Raw genomic sequence first — 22831 nt, 5'->3', positions numbered from 1 at the left:
AAACCCTGGAGCATCTCTCATATGAGGAAAGGCTGTTTAGCCTGGAGAAGAGAAGGCTCAGGGTGGTAATCTTACCAGTGTGTACAAATACCTGAAGAGAGGGTGTAAAGATGGAGCCAGACTCTTTTCAGTGGTGCCCAGTGACAGGACCAGAGGCAACGGACATAAACTGAAACACAGGAGGATCCCTCTGAACATCAGGAAACACTTTTGTACTGTGAGGGTAACTGAGCACTGGCACAGGTTGCCCAGGGATGTTGTGGAGTCTCTGTCCTTGGAGATACTCAAAAGCTCTCTGGATATGGTCCTGGGCAACCAGCTCTAGGTGAACCTGCTTGAGCAGAGGGGTTGGACCAGATGACCTCCAGAGGTCCCTTCCAACCTCAACCATTATGTGATTCTGTGATATGCTGAAATTCGCTTAAAAGAGGAAAGACACTCCACTGTATTTCCCCTCTTTTTATTATTCTGATTTCTTCCAAAAATAGCATAACAATGTACTTGCAAATAAAATTTGATACAAGAAATCTAACAAAACTAGCTTTGATGCACACCAATTTCAATGAAACATTTCAGCACTTCTAAAGTGTTGGCATTTTTCAGTTAGTTTCACAAGTACTAATTCTAGCAGACAAGAAAGAGTCTTGTTTTCTTAATTTCAGCAGCACAACTGACTGTGATTCTACTGCCTTAGTGAAGGTTATAGGTGTTCTTCTATACAATTAAAAAAAAAAATCAGGACTCATGGAGGGAAGAGTATGACCTAATTAAAGGGGAAGGCAATACAACTACAAATTCAAATAATTTGAACGCTTAACTTTGTAACAGAAATGTTCTTTCCTAGGTTTATTATAACTTTTCAAAATACTCATGTACCATCAACATTTCATCATTTCATCTCTATGTAAACTATACTAGCCAACAACAGCAAACAGCTACTGTTAGCCCAAGAAGGGAGAGAAAAAAGATGAAGTAACCACACCCTCTCAAGTAATGGGTGGCTACAAGCATGTGGAAAGCAGAGCAAACACCATGTCAGAAATCCCTAAGCCAGCTCTAAGAGACTGACGGGCAGTTAAGATGGTAGTTAGGCACAGTTCTGCCTATTGATATCATTAGATTACATTCCCAGACAAAGTATTTGGCTCTAATTTGGGGATTGTTATCCACATGTACTGGAGTATGTACACACGTACACAGCCCTCCCTCCCAGAGTGAACATCTAGAATCCTCAAATGTTATACAGACTTCCCTTTTAGATCATAATCCAGTATGTGAGCATGTTCCTAATGCCTTAAGGACTGCAACAAGGTCCCCATCACCACCAATAGCTCATCCTTCCACTGACCCCATTTGGAATTCTATGAAACAAGTAAGAAACACATCCTAAGATCTGTCTAATAAGTTTCAGGAGACATTAAAACTACCAAAAAGTCAGGATAGTCTTTAATACAATAGAAAATGTTCAGTAATCTAAGTTCAGCAGCTGTTATTGATTACCACATAGTCATATTTGGAAAAACAACATAAAGATTTAAAACTTTAGAAATTCAATTCTTTCAGAGCAGTTTTGTACAGAACAAACTCATTTAATCTTGAAAGCACCGTGAAGTGACACTACATACCAGCAAGCACAAAAAACAAGAACAGCATGGGACTTTACCATGTAAACTACACCTTGAATACCACTAAAGGTAGATTTACACTGCAGGCTTGAACTCAGCACAGAGGTACTCAAACTGACTGAGATATTATTTGCCACTTAGCTCTGCATGCAATGTAGACATACCCTATATGTCTGAATATATCTCATTATGAATTAACCGAGCTCTGCAGTACAATATTTAGGCCCTCATTCTGCACCATCGAAGTCCACAGTCATTTTTCCATCAACTTCAGGAACTGCAGGATCAGGCTTGTAATCACAAACATACTTGTACTAACAAAACATTTGTCTCTAACATGAAGTTGTGTCAAGTTCAAACATGAGTTTTGAAAGCATGCAGATTGCTTACAAATGCTTAAAAAGACTGGTTCAGAATCTTTCTTATATATACACACACAAGTCCATCTGTCACAGACAGGCAATGTAACTCAGAATCATGAGCTTGCTCTAGTTTTTGGTAGTGTCCTGCACGCTTCTGATAATTAAAAAATAAAAGATAAAAAAATAGTTGCCACAATGGATTTCTGATCATTCCAACTTGCACATGGATATGATCTTGTCTTGCTGCATCCAGTACATGAAGTTTCACAGTTGCTTCTCAAATGCAAATACCAAGTAAATACCTAAAAAAGAAAATGAAGTATTTAAAGTTTCAGCTTCCTCTGCCCACTCAATTAAGTTTTCAAAATGTAAACAGGTTGATACTCTGCCCAAACAACCTGTTAGCAGGTTACTGAAATTATAAAAACTGCTATGGTTTCCCAATGAGTAACTGTAGCATTCAATTCCAGCATGGTTTTAGACATGCTTTCACAATAGATCTAAGAATGTGCAAAAACAAAATATTTTAAATACTGTTGATATGGTTAATGCAACGCTAACTTCAGTTAACGATATTACTAAAATGTGAATGTAATTCATAAATTACTATGCCATTCTACACATAATTAACATTCACTGGTACATAAAAAGTTATATGCAACTAAGTTTAAAGACTCCTTCATACATGCAGTAATGGACAATTAGGGGTAAAATGATCAACTGCATTTTTAATTAAAAAGTTAATAAACTCATGGTACAAAATTACTCATTTTGCTCTTTTAAAGTATCATGGATAAAGAATAAATATTTACAAACACTAGGTGGCATTTTCTCAACTCCAGAACAGTATGATTCTAGAAATGGATACTCATACTGTTCACGCCAGTACCCTTGGGAAATATTTATTTGGCATATAATCAATGCCAGCTATGTCAGAAATTCTTAAGCTTCATACCAGACAGATAACTTAAATCAGTTCCTTGAGACCGTGACTCTATTTAAACATTTATGGATTTTCACTTGAACTGAGCTTTTGTTTTAATGGATGAGGTGCCATAGCTACAGTGCAAATCTTTCAAGACAAGCCTCAGCAATAAAGCAAAGTGAAGTTCCATGTAACAAGCAAGCTGTGCTTATACCCTAACTATCAGAAGCTCTGTACTCCAAATCTCTCTGAAAAAAGAGACTACTCAGAAAATACAGTCATCACTGAACTTTTAAAGGTATAAAAAGCCTCTCTCAATTAGATTAATAATTTACATAATACTTTCACATTGCTGGAATTAATGCCTACTTTATGATTCATACCTTTAAAAAACAGATAATAATTTAAGAAAGCAAACACCTTAACTAAAGGGTTTTTCATTCATTAATTGAACAGCATTTTTTGTTTGTTTTTAAACCACTAATACAACCAGTATAATGGTCTGCAAAAACGCAAATGCTGGTTGGCTGCAGTTACACAGAAATTAGTAATAATCTCTCTGGGAGTCAATTTTTATCCTAGGAATTCTCAGTCCCTTATATCTGAGTTTTATTAAACTCAATATTGGAAAAAAATGATGTCAAAAGTTTTCCATGGCACATGCTCACAAAATTTCGAAGCATATTTAACAATAGTGTATCCTTTTCGGTGTCTGAGACACTGACTTTTTTCTCCTCCCTTTATAAAACATTCAAATACCTCTTCACCATCCATGCTTTAATTGCTTCTTCCTGAAACATATATCACTACAAGCAAAGAGTAAAGCTTCAGTCCCTGTCTTCCCAAAACAGATTTGTATTATTTTTGATGAATGTATGTCCCAACTGGAGTTTGTTTTCTGGTTGACCGATAACAGCATAATATATAAGTGCACCAAACAGTAGTATTTAATCCTCTAACACTAGCAAAATAATCCTTTAGCACTGGCATCCTCTTTTCAAACATCCTAAGTAAGGCTTCCCCAAACTATTTTAGCCCAAAAGTTTGTGTGCTAGAAGCTACTTAAATAAAGCAAAATTTCAACCTATTTTATGCATTTCCCTCCCAATTTCTTGAGATGTGTACACTACATAATCTATACGTAGGCAATTTGAATAACACAAATAATAAAATCTTCTTATATTTAAAATTTGGATTTTCTTCCGTAACCAACAGGCTACTTTACACACTTTCCATAGCAGTCATTCAGTCAATACTGAGTTTTCAAAACAATACTTACTTGTTGCCTCCCATTCAGATTTACTCAAGGTTCCCTAGAAAGGGGACAAAAAAACCAAAACCACAGTTTGAATGAAAAATGAGGGAACAATAAAACACTGATTTAACTCAGGATAATCAATCTTTCACAGACCAACTTCTAACCACCCATACTGGCTGGCTATTTAGGGACCAGAAGAGCATTACTATAGACCACACATACTTATAACTCCAATAACTAGGATGGTAGGGAATTGGAACACCCCAGATAACGGAACACACATAAATTACACAGGTATAGGAAAATGGGCCAAAAGTCTGTTGGGCTGGATGCCTCTGCAACGCAGAGCACACTGGGTCCATTACCACCCATCAGTGTGACTTGACCTGGCTCAAGCTGCTCTGCAGCCCAAGATGCCCAACACTTGTGCAGAAGTCAAGAAGACTTCTGCTGCCACCTTCCCCGGGAATACTGCCTGCCTCCACCTGACACCTCCCTGCAGCCCACAAAAACTTTATTTGCAAGAGACAAACTCCCAGATCACACATTGTAAAAAAACAGCCTGCCTTGCAGCCTAGGAAGCCTAGCCCTAGCTCAGCCTTTCGGATGAAAGCAGGGCAAGTGCACAAGTAAAAAGCTACTGCCATTTATCCTACCAATTAAGAAGCATGAGGTAACAACAACAAGCTGGTTTTCTGCTCTGCCCACTCCATCCCACTCCGGTGAGTCCCCACTCAGGGCATGATTTAGTCCATATGCTACCCACTGACCAATCCTGACCAAATGATTCTTTTTTTTAAAATGCTAGTGAAAAAAGGCTTGCTCAAGCAGATTTCTTCTTTGCCACGTGACACAGCACCTGGCAAAAGAGGTCTTTGGTCTGACTTGACTGTTCTCATGTTCTTAAGCTTATTTCTTAAAAGAAGCATTTTTCTTTTTAAAATTTTTAGATTTCAAATACAGAGCGCACGTTTCTTTTCCCTCTTGATGTAGGATTTTTATATATACAGTAAAAGGAATGCCTCTTCAAGAATTCAGAATGTGAACGGTAGATAATGATTAAAAAAAGAAAAATCCAAGCGGAAAAACTTCAAGCTGACCAGCCTCATGCTATATCTATGACAATGAAATAGGATGCCATCTATCAGTAACTGCATATGATTTTACTAAAACTCCAGTCTTTACTCAAACTAGTCTCCAGTTTTGGTTCTTTCTTGCCAAAGAGCCTCAACACATAAAAAAGACCTAAAGTTCAGACTGAAAGAACCAACATTGCTTATCAGGAACCATTCAGCATGAATACTTAGGTTAAACCAAGCCTTTGCAAGGTTTCCATCCACAGCTTGAGTCCCCAAATGCACAGACAGAAGCAAACGTACAGCTATATGCTACCCTGAATAGCTAGCCTGGCTACAGATAGAGAGGCAATAGCCAAATGGCAGCAGTTCGTGGGGAAAAGGGACAGCAGACATTGCCTGTCTTCCTGCTCACTTCCCAGGAACAGCAGCTGTGTGGGCTCCTGTCCATCATGCACCCAATTCTGAGACCAATACAGAAGAATGAAAGGCTGGGAGGGGACCAGCTGCAGACAACTCCACTGTCATGTACTGCTAGGAAAATGGAAGAAAGAAAAACCCTTTCTAAAAAACATGAGAAAGACAGCAAGCTCAGAAAGGTAGCAAGTGCATTAGAAGACAGGACTAGAAGCAGAAAAAACATGTTTAATTGGACCACTGATCTAAAATCTAATATGACCTCCATTAAAGATGGTTCAGTATTCTTTTATTTCTGAAGTCATAAAATCAAGCTGCCAAAACAGGAGCAATGCAGAAAAATATATGATAGGATAGCAGACTAAGTTTTGTACGAGGTAAGATTACGATCATCACAAAGAAAGTTTCTTTTCATTCTAGAATGTGAACAGTATATCATATTTAATAAAATTGAGCGCATAAATATATGGATTTAGTTTTATGCACGTAGGACTAGTCTAATTCTAGGAGGTCTGTTAAAAAAAATGAAGATACAGCAGATTAAAAAAAATAACATTTACAGAACTTTAATAAAATCAGCCAAGAAGTGAGCTGCATGTCTTCTTCACCCAAAAAGCCACTAGAAAAACAATGTTTAAGATTTCAAATACATACAGTATTATGAAGAAAGTTTTCAACTCTCCTGTCAGAGGACTAAAAGAAGAAAACTAAAGCTTTAAGTGGGTAGTGTTGAGATCCAGAAACGTAAGAAAATTCTTCAAATTAAGAAAAGTTATGTTAGAACAGCTGCCAAGGAAGATGGCAAAATATCTTTTCACTTTAGCATTATTACAAATTTATTAATAGCTACCAAATTAAGTGAATTTGATTCTCTGAGTATGGGGTATAGATTAGATGAACTCCTTAGCCCTGCAGCTATACTATTTTTTACATGCACAGAGACATTCATACCAATTTCATTGCAGTTGAAATGAAGAAGGCACCACACATCCAAAAGATCAGGACCTCAATTTTAGACACCATTTGCTCTAGTGAAGTAAGAAGGTACTTACCAATGGTAACTTTGCCTTGCCATCTTTGATGAACTCTTTTGCATGCTCATAATCATCAGGTTTATCAGAAACAAGCCTGGAATCACCAAATGTAGAATATGGCTGGAGAACATAGGAAAAAAATAAGAAAAGATATTAATTGTGTAGTAAGATACATTAATCACATCAGTCAAGGGTTTGGCACAACACAGCCCAGAATGGAGGTCAGTAATTATTAAAAGGGTCTTAAATTTAGATCTCTCCTTTATAGCACCTATAAGATCAGGTCTGATATTCCCTACTTCCCAGATAATCTGACACCCAGGACTTATAAATTAACTTTTATCCTTATGTCTCCAAACAGGGGAAAGAGTATAACTATAAAAATTATTCTCCATGTACAGCTCATTATGAGTATTACCTAGATATACCATCTTTTAGAACAGCAACTGAACAAACCAGCACCTCTTAAGCAGAAGTACTAAGAAAAGAGCAACTGTAAGATTTCAAGCAGAATGCTTAAAATGCTTTAATAACACACAGGAGCTATAACAGAAGTATAGAACCTATCCTTCAAAACTAATATGTCATTATTAAGGATCCATGTTACAGCATAATGGTCTGTACTTAACAATGCAGTCCTCAACTGTAAGTGGCCACTAATTTAAGACAACTCTCACTTTTAGAATCATAGAATCATTTAGGTTGGAAAAGACCTTTAAGATCGAGTCCAACTGTTAACCTAGCACTGCCAAGTCCACCACTAAACCAAGTCCCTAAGCACCACATCTACACATCTTTTAAATACATCCAGGGATGGTGACTCCACCACTTCCCTGGGCAGCCTGTCCCAATGCTTGACAACCCTTTCTGGGAAGAAATTTTTCCTAATATCCAATCTAAACCTCCCCTGGCAAAACTTGAGGCCATTTCCTCTTGTCCTATCACTTGTTACCTGGGAGAAGAGACCAACACCCACCTCGCTAGAACCTCCTTTCAGGTAGTTGTAGAGAGCCATAAGGTCTCCCCTCAGCCTCCTTTTCTCCATGCTAAAAAAGCCCAGTTCCCCCAGCTGCTCCTCAGAAGACTTGTGCTCTAGACCCTTCACCAGCTTCGTCGCCCTTCTTTGAACACGCTCCAGCACCTCAATGTCCTTCTTGTAGTGAGGGGCCCAAAACTGAACACAGTATTCGAGGTGCAGCCTCACCAGTGCCAAGTACAGGGGCACGATCACATCCCTAGTCCTGCTGGCCACACTATTTCTGATACAAGCCAGGATGCTATTGGCCTTCTTGGCCACCTGGGCACATTGCTGGCTCATATTCAGGTGGCTGTCGAACAACACTCCCAGGTCCTTTTCTGCCAGGCAGCTTTCCAGCCACTCTTCCCAAAGCCTGTAGCATTGCATGGGGTTGTTGTGGCCCAAGTGCAGGACCTGGCACTTAGCCTTGTTGAACCCCATACAATTGACCTCGGGCCATCGATCCAGCCTGTCCAGATCCCTCTGTAGAGCCTTCCTACCCTCAAGCAGATCAAAACTCCCACACAAGTTGGTGTCATCTGCAAACTTACTGGGGGTGCACTCGATCCCCTCGACCAGATCATTGATAAAGATATTAAACAGAACTGGCACCAGTACTGAGCCCTGGGGAACACCACTTGTGACCGGTCACCACCTGGATTTAACTCCATTCACCACAACTCTTTGGGCCCAACCATCCAGCCAGTTTTTTCTCCAGAGAAGCATATGCCTGTCCAAGCCATGAGCAGCCAGTTTCTCCAGGAGAATGCTGTGGGAAACGGTGTCAAAGGCTTTACTAAAGTCCAGGTAAACAACATCCACAGCCTTTCCCTCATCCACTAAGTGGGTCACCTTGTCATAGAAGGAGATCAGGTTAGTCAAGCAGGACCTGCCTTTCATAAACCCATGCTGACTGAACCTGATCACCTGGTTGTCCTGTACGTGCCGCATGATAGCACTCAAGATGATCTGCTCTGTAATCTTCCCTGGCACCGAGGTCAGACTGACAGGCCTGTAGTTCCCTGGATCATCATTCTTGCCCTTCTTGTAGATGGGTGTCACATTTGCTAACCTCCAGTCAGCTGGGACCTCCCCACTTAGCCAGGACTGCTGGTAAAGCATTGAAAGCAGCTTGGTGAGCACTTCCACCAGCTCCCTCAGGACCCTTGCATGGATCCCATCTGGCCCCATAGACTTATGTATGTCTAAGTGGTGTAGCAGGTCACTAACCATTTCCCCTTGAATTATGGGGCTTCATTCTGCTCCCCATCCCTGTCTTCCAGCTCAGGGGGCTGGGTACCCCGAGAACAACTGGTCTTTCTATTAAAGACTAGGGCAAAAAAGGCATTAAGTACCTCAGCCTTTTCCTCATCCTTTGTCACTATGTTCCCCCCCCACATCCAATAAAGGATGGAGATTCTCCTTAGCCCTCCTTTTGTTGCTAATGTATTTATAGAAACATTTTTTTATTGTCTTTTACGGCAGTAGCCAGATTAAGTTCTAGTTGGGCTTTGGCCCTTCTAATTTTCTCCCTGCATAACCTCACGACATCCTTGTAGTCCTCCTGACTTGCCTGCCCCTTCTTCCAAAGGTCATAAACTCTCCTCTTTTTCCTGACTTCCAGCCAAAGCTCTCTGTACAGCCAGGCCGGTCCTCTTCCCCGCCACCTCGTCTTTCAGCACGTGGGGACGGCCTGCTCCTGCGCCTTTAATATTTCCTTCTTGAAGAATGTCCAGCCTTCCTGGACTCCTTTGCCCTTCAGGACTGCCTCCCAAGGGACTCTGTCAAGTAGTCTCCTCAACAGGCCAAAGTCTGCCCTCTGGAAGTCCAAGGTAGCAGTTCTGCTGACTCCCCTCCTTACTTCTCCAAGAATTGAAAACTCTATCATTTTGTAATCGCTATGCCCAAGACAGCCTCCAACCATCACATCACCCACAAGTCCTTCTCTGATCACAAACAAGAGGTCCAGCGAGGCGCCTTCCCTAGTTGGCTCACTCACCAGCTGTGTCAGGAAGTTCTCTTCCACACACTCCAGGAACCTCCTAGACTGTTTCCTCTCTGCTGTATTGTATTTCCAGCAGACATCTGGTAAGTTGAAGTCCCCCACAAGAACAAGGGCTAGTGACTGTGAGACTGCTCCCAGCTGCTTACAGAATTATTTCGTCTGCCTCTTCATCCTGGTTGGGTGGTCTCTAACAGAATCCCACGATGATATCTGCCTTGTTGGCCTTCCCCCTGATTCTTACCCATAAACACTCAACCCTATCATCACCATCATCAAGCTCTAGACCATCAAAACACTCCCTAACATACAGGACTACCCCACCACCTCTCCTTCCTTGCCTATCCCTTCTGAAGAGTCTATAGCCATCCATTGCAGCACTCCAGTTGTGCGAGTCATCCCACTATGTTTTCATGATGGCAACTATATCATAGTTTTCCCACTGCACAATGGCTTCCAGCTCCTCCTGTTTGTTGCCCGTGCTGTGTGCATTGGTGTAGATGCACTTCAGTTGGGCTATTGATCCCGCCACCTTTTTGGGGGGAGAAGCCCTAATTCCTTTGTGACCTTTCTCAGGCGCTTCTGTGGTTTCTAACACATCAACAACCCTTGTGTCTTTGCTGCTGCATGGATTTCCATCCCCTACCTCCACTGAGATGGCAGACTGAAGGACCTCGTTAGCACACTGTCCCTGAAACACTGGTGTGCTGCCCTCAGGCTTATCTCTAGTGAGCTTTCCCCTTTCCCGTTCAAATCTAGTTTAAAGCTCTTTCAATGAGCCCTGCTAATTCCTGTGCAAAGGAACTGCCTTTTCCCCCTTTGAGACAGGTATACCCCGTCTGTTGCCAGCAGGCCTGGTGTCGTGTAAACCAACCCATGATCAAAAAACCCAAAATTCTGCAGGTGACACCAGGCTTGGAGCCAGGTATTGATCTACTGGCTCTTCCTGTTTCTTTCCTCATCATTCCCTACAACTGGAAGGATAGAGGAGAACACTACTTGTGCCCCTGATCCTTTAACCAGTCATCCCAAGGCCCCAAAGTCTCTCGATTGCCCTCGGACTTCTTGTTGCAACTTCATCTCTGCCTACCTGAAAAATCAATAATGGATAGTAATCTCAGGGCCGTACCAGGGTAGGAAGCTTTCTCTTCACATCTTTAACCATGGCCCCAAGGAGGCAGCAGACTTCCCTAAGAAGTGGGTCCGGTCTGCATATTAGGCCTTCGGTTCCCCTCAGGAGTGAGTCTCCTATTGCAATGACCCATCTTTTTTTCTTTATGGAAGCAGTTCTGACTTAACTTCGTCCGACTTAACCTCAGCGACACCTCCAAGCTAGATGAACCATGGTCCTCATTACTGTTCGGTTCCACTTGCAGAGACTCATACCTGTTATCCAAGGGCACCTGGGAAGGTGGGGTAGTCACAGAGGAGACACACCTGCTGCGCCAGGCAGGAACTCGTCACCATTGTCCCCTGTCCCTTAAGTCACTGTGTTCAGCCAGGTGGAGTGAGGATAGGGAATACTCCGTATCATGCGTCCTGTCTGCCTGACAGGCCTGTCCCAGGGAATCACAGAATCACAGAATTGTATAGGTTGGAAAAGACCTTTAAGATCAACGAGTCCAACCGTAAACCTAACACTACCAAGACCACCACTACACCATGTCCCTAAGCACCTCATCCAAATGTCTTTTAAATACCTCCAGGGATGGCTACTCAACCACTTCCCTAGGCAGCCTGTTCCAATGCTTGATAACCCTTTCAGTGAAGTAAAATTTCCTAATATCCAGTCTAAACCTCCCCTGGCACAACTTGAGGCCATTTCCTCTCGTCCTATCACTTGTTACCTGGGAGAAGAGACCAACCCCCACTTCTCTACAACCTCCTTTCAGGTAGTTGTAGAGAGCCATAAGGTCTCCCCTCAGCCTCCTTTTCTCCAGGCTAAACAACCCCAGTTCCCTCAGCTGCTCCTCATAAGACTTCTGCTCTAGACCCTTCACCAGCTTCGTTGCCCTTCTCTGGACATGCTCCAGCACCTCAATGTCTCTCTTGTAGTGAGGGGCCCAAAACTGAACACAATATTTGAGGTGCGGCCTCACCAGTGCTGAGTACAGGGGCACGATCACTTCCCTCATCCTGCTGGCCACACTATTTCTGATACAAGCCAGGATGCCATTGGCTTTCTTGTCCACCTGGGCACACTGCTGGCTCTTGTTCAGCCGGCTGTCGAACAACACACCCAGGTCTTTTTCTGCCAGGCAGCTTTCCAGCCACTCTTCCCCAAGCCTGTAGCGTTGCATGGGGTTGCTGTGGCCCAAGTGCAGGACCTGGCACTTAGCCTTGTTGAACCCCATACAACTGACCTCAGCCCATCGATCCAGCCTGTCCAGATCCCTCTGTAGAGCCTTCCTACCCTCAAGCAGATCAACATTCCCGCACAACTTGGTGTTATCTGCAAACTTACTGAAGGTAGGGTGTGATTCCAGTAGTCTCTCTCTCTCTCACTCTCCCTGATACTCCTCAACCTACTCACCTCCTCCCGGAGCTCTGTCACTAAGTGGAGGAGTTCCTCTACCTGGGCACACCTCCCACATGTGTGCTCACTACTGCTGTCTGATACTGGTATAAAAGTAGGGCACATCCTGCAGCCTGACACCTGGCTGGCAGCGCGGTCCCACCGGAGCTCTGTCTGGTGTCAGTCGCGGTGAGTGCAGAGCTTAGAGAGGCCGTGGCTTTCTGCCAGGTGGATACCATTGCTCCCTTGTTGAGCTGGCAGAGCTTCAGCACCCCTCCGCGCAAACTTCCACACCATGCCCTTGCTGACACGCCACACCCTGTTCGCATTGCTCCTGGTTGCTAGCACTCCCTAAGAGCTTCTTTGGGGGGGGGGGGCCTTGGGCGCCATTGGTCCTAGCCCTGCCCAGGTCTTGTCAGCCAGTGTCGCACAAGCTGCAGGTTCCTGGCAGCTCTCCTGGCTCCCCCTGAGGTTCCCCTGGTTCAGGAAACCCCTTTGTGCACCGTGCTAGAGCACTCCGCTGCGGATCCTGCCGGCACCGGAGCTGCTCACCTTGGCAACTGAGAACAAAGCTGATATGTCAAAGGCTGTGTCACCATGCTACTGGCAATATGAGCCCATACAAAGCACTGTCCCTGTCAGAGTCAAAAAGGACAGTCAAGTCCACTTGCAGCCCATGTAACTCAATTTAATAAGTCACCAGATACTTGACTTGATAGTTTTATGCTGAAAAAAATCTGCTGTTTGAGGGAGGAGGGATGCACAGAGAACTGTGAGGAAAACCAAAGCCTCAGAGATGGCTTCTCTGAAGCTGCTAAAGTCATCCAGCATAAGAGCTTGAGGATAAAAAAGCAAAAATACTGGGCAAAAACATAAGCTCAGTTACAGTTAAGTACCATTGTCTCCCACAAACATAGCCTGTCCTTTTATTTCTACAAAGATTACTTTCTGTCTTTTCAATCAATATTCCTTGCACAAAGATCCAGCTTTCACTCTCTCTGCTGAGGAAGAAATGGATTACGGTTACCACTATCTAACACCAGGCACGATTCTTGTGCTTCTGCTTACTACTTAAGAAAACTGAAAACTTGCCCCAAAATTGGAATTTTATCTACAAAACTGAATCACTCTGTTGGGTGCTGGTGACCAGGTGATGGCAGCAGGGGGCTGCAGAGGTGGCCTCCATGAGGAGAGGCCAGGGCCGGGACTGTCCCAGACACAGACGGTTCCACCAGCTCCAACGGAGCCACCACAGGGCACAGCTGAGCCCCTCAGCCATGAGTGGGGCACATCTGGGAAAGCATATTTAAGCATATTTGACTTTCTTAAGTGAAAAAGAACTGCGCAACAGCTGTGAGAGAGGAGTGAGGAAAAATGTGAAACTACCCTGCAGACACCAAGGCCAGAGAAGGAGGGGGAGGAGGTGCTCCAGGCACCGGAGAAGAGACTTCCTTACAGCCCCTGGAGAAGACCATGGTGATGCAGGTTGTCCCTCTGCAGCCCATGAAGGACCACAGTAGAGCAGATATCCACACTGCAGCCTGTGGAGGACCCTACGCTGCAGCAGGTGGACATGCCCAGAAGGAAGCTGCAGCTTGTGGAGACCCCACACAGGAGCAAGCTCCTGGCAAGAGCTGTGGCCCATGGAGAGGAGCCCAACCAGGAGCAGGTTTTCTGGCAGGAGCTGCAATCCCGTGAGGAACCAACCCACGCTGGAGCAGTCTGTTCCTAAAGGACTGTACCCCACTGAGAGAACGCAGACGGGAGCAGTGTGTGAAGGACTGTATCCCATAGGAGGGACTCATGCTGGAGCAGGTGAAAAGTGTGAGAAGGAAGGAGTAACAGAGACAAAGTGTTATGGACTGACCACAACCCCCATTCCCCATCCCCCTGCTCCGCTGGGCAGGGAGAGGAGGTAAAAAGTGAAGTTGAGCCTGGGAACAAGCAGTGGGTGGGGTGAAGGTGTTTTTAGGTTTGTCTTTGTTTCTCACCATCCTACTTTTTTTTTTTTTTGGTAATAAATGAATCTTCTCCAAATTTAGTCTGTTTTGCCCATGACGGTAATTGCTAAGCAATCTCCCTGTCTTTATCTTGACCCACAAGTCTTTTTCTTATTTTCTCCCCCTATCCTGTTGGGAAGAGGCAACAAGAGAGCAGGTTGGTGGGTGTCTGGCAGCCAGTTAAGGTCAACCCACCACAGTCGCACTTTCAGCCACAGGAGTTTAGTCCTTCTATCAGTAGCCCTTAATTAATTGCACAATGTTCACAACAGGAATTTCAATTATTGCACAAATAATTAACATGATGTAAAATGCTACTGAATTGAAACAAGTTAACTCCATATTTACCTCCAAGGCCTGCATTCTCCTTAAGAGCATTTTATGCTCCTCGTTCTTGATTTTTTCTTCATAGAATTCCCGAAATGTCATTTTGTAGACTAATTTCATACCATGCTTCTTTGCCATTCTGTCAAAATAAGAAGCTTAATTAGGGAAGCCACAAAATTATTGTAGTTTTATTTTCAAAGGAACAATTTTAAGCCACAGTGACATCTTATGGTATTCACTAAGATTACACTCTTTCTAATATTTCTTTTTTTAGTAAAGACAGTTAGATTAAAAAAAACACTACCACCACAAACTGTACTTTTTTTAATTAGGACAACAAAAATCTACACAGAAGTCATTTACAAACATTTTAATAGAAAAATATCTCTTCTCCCAACACACAGAAGTAAGTTCTATTTGAATATCCAGGTAGATTATGCTATTTTCCCTGCAGTGTCATCACCCTGTCACATCAGATATTACAGATATATTTAGAGAATCTCCTTCTACTAGATTTAGTGCCTTGCATCTCAATTATATGTAGACACTGTGGTTATACAACACTGAAGTTACAGCTGTTAATGACAGATGCTGGTATTTTTCATAGAGAACTATAAATGAAGTATGTGAAAATATACAGGTTTGAAGGGAAAACTTAATATTGTTTAACAACCAAACCGAGCTTGAATGGCAGGAAAAATCCCAATATGGAAACATTTGTCTGCACCTCAGGAGACAGGCTGGGAAAAGCAAATCTGAATTCACACAGACGTAACAGCAAAATGTATGCTCACAGATGAAGAAGATTTAGAGGAAGAAAAAATAAGTCATAGGAAAAATCCTACAAACACCCAAGAAAGTTGGAGAAGACAAGGAAGAGGCACGATGGTGAAGAGGATATACAAGAAGGCTTGCTGAAGAACTAAAGAAAGGCAGAATGAAACCCCCCCAAAAAGTTAAAATTAAAGAAGAAAAGTTGACAGCACTAAAGGTTTGCTGACAGATCCAACATATCAGATAAGGACATTCTCATGCAAGACCTAGTTTAAGACTTCACAGCTTCTGACCAGAGCACCTTCAACTGAGTGCAATGGACAGATTGCAGTTGTGGATGGAAACGCAAGAAACCTTTTCATTTGGAGCAACAACAAAAAAGGAAGAACTGAAAAGTATAATAAGAAAGCCAAAATATAATTTTCTGCAAGCATTATGCACACAAGCTAAACAAATGCTTATTATGTTACACAGTTTTCACTGTATAATGAATTCAAAACTTAACTTACTCTTCCAGTAATGGAAAGTAAACCAAGAACTCAGGGACATCAACCACTTCTTCCAAGTGGAAATCATACTTGCAGCCAAACAAGGGATATTCTCCCTTCTTTTCAAATTTTACACTGTACACCTCATTCCCAAATGAATTTGTTTCTGAAGCTTCAAGGCGCTTTCTATAAAATCAGGTAGAAACAAACATTAATTGACCAGTTTTTAATTTAACAGGTATCTTATGCATAGTTTCCTCTGCCTGAAAGTGTTTCTCCCAGTACTACAGCATTCAGTGATCTCTGTAGCTTCCCACCTCCCTTATCTAATAAGGCAATGAAACAGTGAAATGAAGAGAAGCAGCATACTAGGTTTTAACAGTTTATCATTCCTGTACCACATACCGAGGACTAAATGGACAGAGAAAATTAACCTTTAGCCCAGACACAGTCCATATGGACAAGTCAGGCTTCTTAGAACAACCACAGCAAAACCCTGACAGTTATTCCCCAGGCTGTGGCTACTTTGCCACTATTTAAGTCGCTACAGAGGGTTTACGTATGAAGATCTATACTCTATACCAGAAGAGCCATGGGTGCAAGAGGCAAGGATTAGTACAGATTTACCTGTTTAAGTTCAGGAGTGAGATTTTCCTGACTAGAATCCAAAATTGTTACAAAAAACTTGCTTTTGTTTGCACAAACGTATCAAAGCACTGTAAGAACGACTATCACTTAACAATGCTTCACAGACTTTTGAAAGACTAATAGAATATAAAAGTACTTACACAAGTTCAAAGCTATTTGGAGTTGTGCCAATGAAATACCCTCCAGGAGAGAGGTTCCCACAAGCGTTTTTAAGCATCATGTCAGCCTGCTCATATGTCTCAAATGAGTAATGGTAAACAAATTGACAGCTGCAAATGTCAAAGTGCATATCTGGATCATTGTACTTGGAAGACAAGAGATCCTGAAACAGATTAAAAAGAAAAAAAATTGGAAAAAAATCTACAGAAACAAGCATGATTCACTTAAATCTTCCAACAAAATACACTACTTCCATAATTCTTTTAAGTTTTTCCTTCCAGCCCCCACTCCTTCACAAGTTCAACAAGAACAAGATGAAAAAGGTAAGAGTAAGAAGAAGTCCTCTGTTACACAGAAAACCATACATAACATTTGGGAATAACAAGAATACAGATACACATTTCAAAGTTATCATGTCCTCAAATTCTTTTCATGTTGTCAAGTAACACCACTACACCTGAAAGGCCAAAACCAAAGGTTAATTACCTAATAGTTTCCAGAGATAGTTTACTGCTGAGGGTTTATAACAGGCCACCGTTATAGCTGGAAACAATTATTATAATAAAATGAATTTTCAGTTTACTAAGTCTCTGTAATGAGAACTGACCCGTTAAACATATAATTGAGAGGAGAAGGGGTTGTTTTAAATATGGTAAATTGCCTGCCCACCAATTTGTATTTGTCTGTATTCTCACACACATACGTACATGTGTACCAACATACTCCTCCCCACCCCAGACCAAGTAACCAGTAACTCTGAAGAACTTGGAGCCCTTGAAATTTGTCAGGTTAAAGTTTGCCACAGTTTGACCCTGTACTCAGTGGTTCTCTAACTCTTCTTGATCAGGCTTCTTTTATACAATACCAGTAAGCCACCATAAATACAGAGGAGCACACAGGTTCTCCCCAAGGCACATGATATGCATTCCATACTTAAAATATTTCATACTTAACAGTTCTACCCAAGTTTCTTTTCTCTCCCAGACTTCCCATCCACCCATTCACTCTCCGTTTCTACCAGTTTGTGCCACATACTGTCAACATTCTGTACATGGCAAGACAAAAATGGACACTTCACATACCCATAGCAATTTCATCTGCTCATTTACTTCCTCTCTGCATTTTGAGAAAGAGAGATACAGGAAACTGAGAAACAAAGGCGGGCGGAATTGGACAAGCTGTGAGGAGATTTTGCATTATATACAACACAGATGACAGAGGTACAAAGTCAGGCAGATGAACTTTTGTGTCCATGGACAGACAGAACAGAGCATGCAACAGAAAATACATGTGCATATAAGACTCAGCTGTAATAGCAACGTGAAAATATCCCTTTCTCTCCTGGCCAAAGCTCTCTCCTCTCTCTCCCCTGACTCTAATTTTGAACCGAGAGAGATGACCTGGAACCTGCAACAGACTGTATCCTTCAGAAGAAGGGGAGGCAACCAAGAATTCAAGCCAACAACCTTTCCTGCAAGGCTGGGAAGAACAGTTTCAGCCTTTCCACAGATACGCTGGAACTGGGTAGGCTCTGTCCCTCAGCCTGCATCAGCAGGGCACTATCAGCCTGCATTTCTAGGAAGCAAAAGCAGTGCTGGTTATAAGACTGTCTCCTAAGCCTCAGCGATGTATTCAGTATCACCTCCAGACAGTCTATGAAATCTGCTCTATCACACAAGTTTTGAAGATATATATCATAGTCATTAAAATACTGCTACAAAACAAAAATACTGGGATAAGCAAAATGTCCAAGTGAAATCAGAAAATGTCCCTTATTCATTCCAGCATAAAAAACACATTCACCAAGATAGTTTCCAACATCCCATGCTGGCTCCCAGAACTCCAGAAGTAATCATTTCTTCCCCTTGTCAAGTGAAAGTAACTGAAAGTACCAGATTTATCTGAAAAAGATATTCAGGCTTCAAGAATGTTACACTGTAAAACAGTAACGAAACACATTTAACTATGTCTCAATAACCTGTATGGTTGATTCTCCTGATAGTACAACAATCTGATCTTAAAAATATACATGCCCTAAATATTACAGCACTAGCATCACCTACTATACTTGCTTAACACAAGAACATTAAATCTCCAAAATCTTATAAAGCATAGGAACCATACCTTGGTACTATCTGCTTGTATAAATTCTGCATCAAAAATATGTTCATTATAACGACATCGGGCTTTCATGTCTTCATATCGCTGCTTGCACTGTTGCACAGAAATGTCAGCAATATCTAGAGAGAGAGAAATTTAAAAAAAAAAAAAGTGTGTAAACTGCTCCTCAGACAAGAAAACTGGAATGATTACTGGAACAAAGCAGATCCATTAAGGCAGGGATAAAAGTTGATCTTCAGTTACACTTTGATGGGAACAAACACTTTTATTTCCAATTTGTAGAGAAGGAATTTAATTTGCCAGAGGTGTTTGGGATTATAACACTGTCATTTTCAGTCTTTACTTCAGACAAAAGTTGTAATCTGAAGATTTTAGAAAGCTCCCATCCTCAAAACTGCAAAGCAAGCCTCCAAAATTTTAAGTGATGGATACTAGGTGATTGATAGTAAGTGCTGTTAGCATTAAGTGTGTGGTATGCATCAGGTAAAACAGTTCAGCTCCCAGAGTTTCTCCAACAGTACTGAAAGCTCTTCATCTTCTTACCAATATACAAGATGTTGAAATGCAATTATTTTTTATATATGCTGATATACTGCATCATGGGAATTTTTTTATTTAATTTTTAAGACTGTTGCTCTCAGACGTAGAGTTTCACTGAATTATATTAAAGCTAACACTATACAATATATTTACATAAGAACTTTGTAAGCAAATTCATTAACTGTATTTGAAGACTGCCAACTGAAAAAGGCAAGAAAGAAATGTAAAATGTAGAATACCCAAAATAACTCCCACTAAAGGAATTTTATGAAATTTTAGTATCTGTTAAATTTGAAGTTAAGTAATGCTTCCTCTGATTATCCTTGGCATGCTTTTTGGGAGAAGGAAGATGGTATCTCCTTCCCAACATCTAAGCAAACTATTTACATGAAAAATCATTTAATCAGACCATTTTTTGTCAAACCACTGTGGGGTTTGTTTCATTTTTTTAAATGTAACTCTTACATGCATGTTTTCTGAACAGTGAAAAACACTACAAAAGATTAGATGTGGGAGAAAATACATAAAATACAAAATGTCAGTCTTTTCCCCAGTGTTACACTTTGCCTAAGACAATCTGTGGTAATTGTGTGTTTCTTTACTGATAGTAGTTTTTATTTATGAGCTGAACTGAAAGCTCATTACAAAGAAAATCAATGGTTCTTATGTTTATGCTGGCAACCAAGTTGATGTCTTCAGGTTAAAAGACAAAAGAAGACTTTTTGAAGAAGGTACATCTCACATTCTTGGGCTTACTAAAAAAAGGGAATAATAAAAGACTGAAGATGTGCTTGCTTTTCTCATAAAACACCAGTGTACTTTCCCTGGAAAGTTATTGTGTCTTCTTACCAGTACAGACAAGTTTTTTAATTCTGCCTTTTTTCCATTTCAGTAGGTCTCCACCTTTGCCACATCCTAGATCCAAAACAGTTATATCATTCTTTTTCTGTCGTACCCGATCTATAAATTCACCTAAAAAAATAAAAAGAGATAATACATATACAGGTGTCTCTAATTCACTTGTATTGTACAGAGATCCCTAAAGGACCAAAAGGGTTTGAGAATTTTAAAACATCTCAGAACTTACTTTGCCTATAAGTCCTCTTAACATTACAGACTTAAATCTCTTTTTCTAGAAAACACTAATGAGGAAAGCAACCACAAACTTTTAAAACTATGGAGAAGATAATGAATATTTTCTGTGCTTAATGTGCTTTGCATGTAATGTGACTGGAGCTCTGAACTGTTTCCCTGGCAAATGCAAAACTGCACATCGCTAAACAACCACTCCGTGCTTGAGTGGGGAAACAGGGTTCCCTTTCATTACCATTATAATGAAGGCAGATGTTATTTGAAAGTATGGGAAAGCCTTTTGCAAAAGAGTAAAAGCCAATTAAATGCATCAGCCACAACTTTTCCTTGCGCTCACATTACAAAAATGCATAATGTTCTCCGCTCACTCTCCTAGGCCTTGCAATAACGCTAGCTACTTGTTTGCTGTCTTTTTACCCTACATATATCAATTTCATTTTCTCTTCTATCTCCACTCAGTCTAGATTATCTCTGCTCTGACTGATGTTGGCATATTATGCAAAACATATCAGCATGCTAGCAACTTTTCTTCACAGTAAGAGACATGAAATATGTTTGGATACAACTGCTATAACGCCACACTACTGAAATTCATCATGACTGAAAGGCTTCAACACAGGCTCCAGGAAAGTCTTTATATAGACCAAGATATTGCTTCTAACTGCTCTGATACAACACAACAAAAAGCAGCATGCTAAGACAAATAGTGCCAACATCTCCTGGCATGGATCCCTCTTCATGAATCTGTGGTACTCTGCCAGTAATTCTTCTCTTTGTTTGGAGATACCTGATGGTTTTGTTTCCTCACTTTGGAATTAATTTGTGGGATAGCAGACTTTGCCTTTTATAAAAAGCTGCAGATTCTTAAAGAACTGCATCCTCTAGTTTTTCATCTTTTTAAACCGTTGAGTATCAGTAATACAGAAAATATTTACATGTTCAAGTTTCCTACAGAATTGCTTAATCTAGACCTAAGGACAGACTGCTTTGGGAAAATGGCTATGAAATTATTTGAGATAGTTCTAAATAACAAGAACAGCTCAATCTAACAGAACAGATAGATTCTTTATGCTTTAAAGCTGTACCTTTCTCTTTAAAAATGTCATGAAGAAGAACAGTTTCCAGTATGAACTTTTTCTATTTTTCAGATCAGTTGATCTTTAAAACTTTAGAATATATTTGGCACTCCAATAATATAAAACACTATCACAAAGATGCAAAATAAAAATAAATATAGATACTTTATTGCACTTGAAAATCGTACTATGTATTAAGAGACAAAGTGCCATAATCAACATCAGAGAGCAGGGGAAAAAAAAAGTTACATTTTGATACAAAAATTAGTTACATTTTATTAAAGTCTAAGCAATCAATTAAGGAAGCTTACCAATGAGGACACTCTTTGTCCAATTATTAAAGTTTCGGAGGTAGAATATGCGAGACTGGCTACGTTTTTCTAATCCAACTTCTTGCAGTTCATTATAATGTGCAGCTACAGCTTGCCCATGGCCTATCCCACGCTGTAGAAATGAGGGAAGGAATAGACTCAAGCAGTGAATTCTTTTTACTACTTTTTCATTTAATCACAAGACCTGTGTTCACTTTGAGTATTTAAGAAAGTAAACAAGTAATACTATGAAAAGCACCATCATCATATATATAAAAACATTTCCCGTATCTGTCCTGGTACTGACATCAGTACTTCAATTATCACAGAGACAACTCCCTTAAAAATTTAATCCCCTTTTCAGTCAGTCCAAGTAATTTCTGATGGATGATGCCCAGCATCTTTCCTTCACAAAAATACTTAACTTTTAGTTCTCTAATACTCTCACCACTCTCAAAGAATCAGTTTCATTCCCCTTAAGCCTGGGACTGAAGAAGAAGATGCTCCTCCTCGAGGAACTTTACGCTTCTTCAAAAATCCTGTTTCAGAAATTCAGTGTTTACATCTACCAGAAGTGTATAAACTGACAATTTAACCAAAATGCCATCTAGCTGATGTCGCCTAAAGCCCTGAGTGGATGATCCCACTGCCAGAGCTTTAAACAGACCATGGTAAGGGAATGAGAGTAATGACTTGACAACATATCCCATATAATGCTTAACAGTTGGCTGTAGAAACATCTCTGGTTTAGCCTTAACTGTAAATACTCCAAGAGATTTCTGCCCCATGTGACACAGAGGAGCAGTCTACATCCAGATTATTATGCTCCTAACATTTCTTCACCTTGAAAATAATCTTCAATTATATACATGAATTTAAAATAAACTGTAAATAAAAAACAAAGTAACAGAACATGGAGAACCAACACAAATTCTGTGAGGCACAAAAGTGTTTGAAATAACAGTACAAACTAGAATGAAGGATTCTCAGTTAAAACCCACAGACACCCCACAAAGCCCCAGCAAGTATGAATTCACACAGGAATTAAAAGCATTCCCAACAG

General features: G+C 40.9%; 1 protein-coding gene across 3 annotated transcripts in view; it reads right to left on the bottom strand.

Annotated features, from left to right (window-relative positions):
* Positions 1 to 1424: 1424 nt before the first annotated feature.
* Positions 1425 to 22831, bottom strand: part of RNMT (RNA guanine-7 methyltransferase) — a 24807-nt gene continuing 3400 nt past the window's right edge. For all 3 annotated transcript variants that reach the window (XM_072852797.1, XM_072852798.1, XM_072852799.1), the window contains 9 exons: positions 21769 to 21901; positions 20139 to 20261; positions 18753 to 18868; positions 16610 to 16791; positions 15843 to 16007; positions 14581 to 14698; positions 6716 to 6817; positions 4192 to 4225; positions 1425 to 2289 (listed from right to left, as the gene is read on the bottom strand). In XM_072852797.1, the coding sequence (XP_072708898.1) occupies positions 2252 to 2289; positions 4192 to 4225; positions 6716 to 6817; positions 14581 to 14698; positions 15843 to 16007; positions 16610 to 16791; positions 18753 to 18868; positions 20139 to 20261; positions 21769 to 21901 (1011 nt within the window). In that variant the 3' untranslated portion in view covers positions 1425 to 2251. The remainder of the gene's footprint in view (positions 2290 to 4191; positions 4226 to 6715; positions 6818 to 14580; positions 14699 to 15842; positions 16008 to 16609; positions 16792 to 18752; positions 18869 to 20138; positions 20262 to 21768; positions 21902 to 22831) is intronic.

Source organism: Ciconia boyciana, chromosome 2, assembly GCF_034638445.1.
Source record: "Ciconia boyciana chromosome 2, ASM3463844v1, whole genome shotgun sequence".
In the NCBI taxonomy this organism is placed as follows: Eukaryota; Metazoa; Chordata; class Aves; order Ciconiiformes; family Ciconiidae; genus Ciconia; species Ciconia boyciana.
Note: the sequence above shows the minus strand (reverse complement) of the source record. Positions and strands in the feature narration are given on the sequence as shown.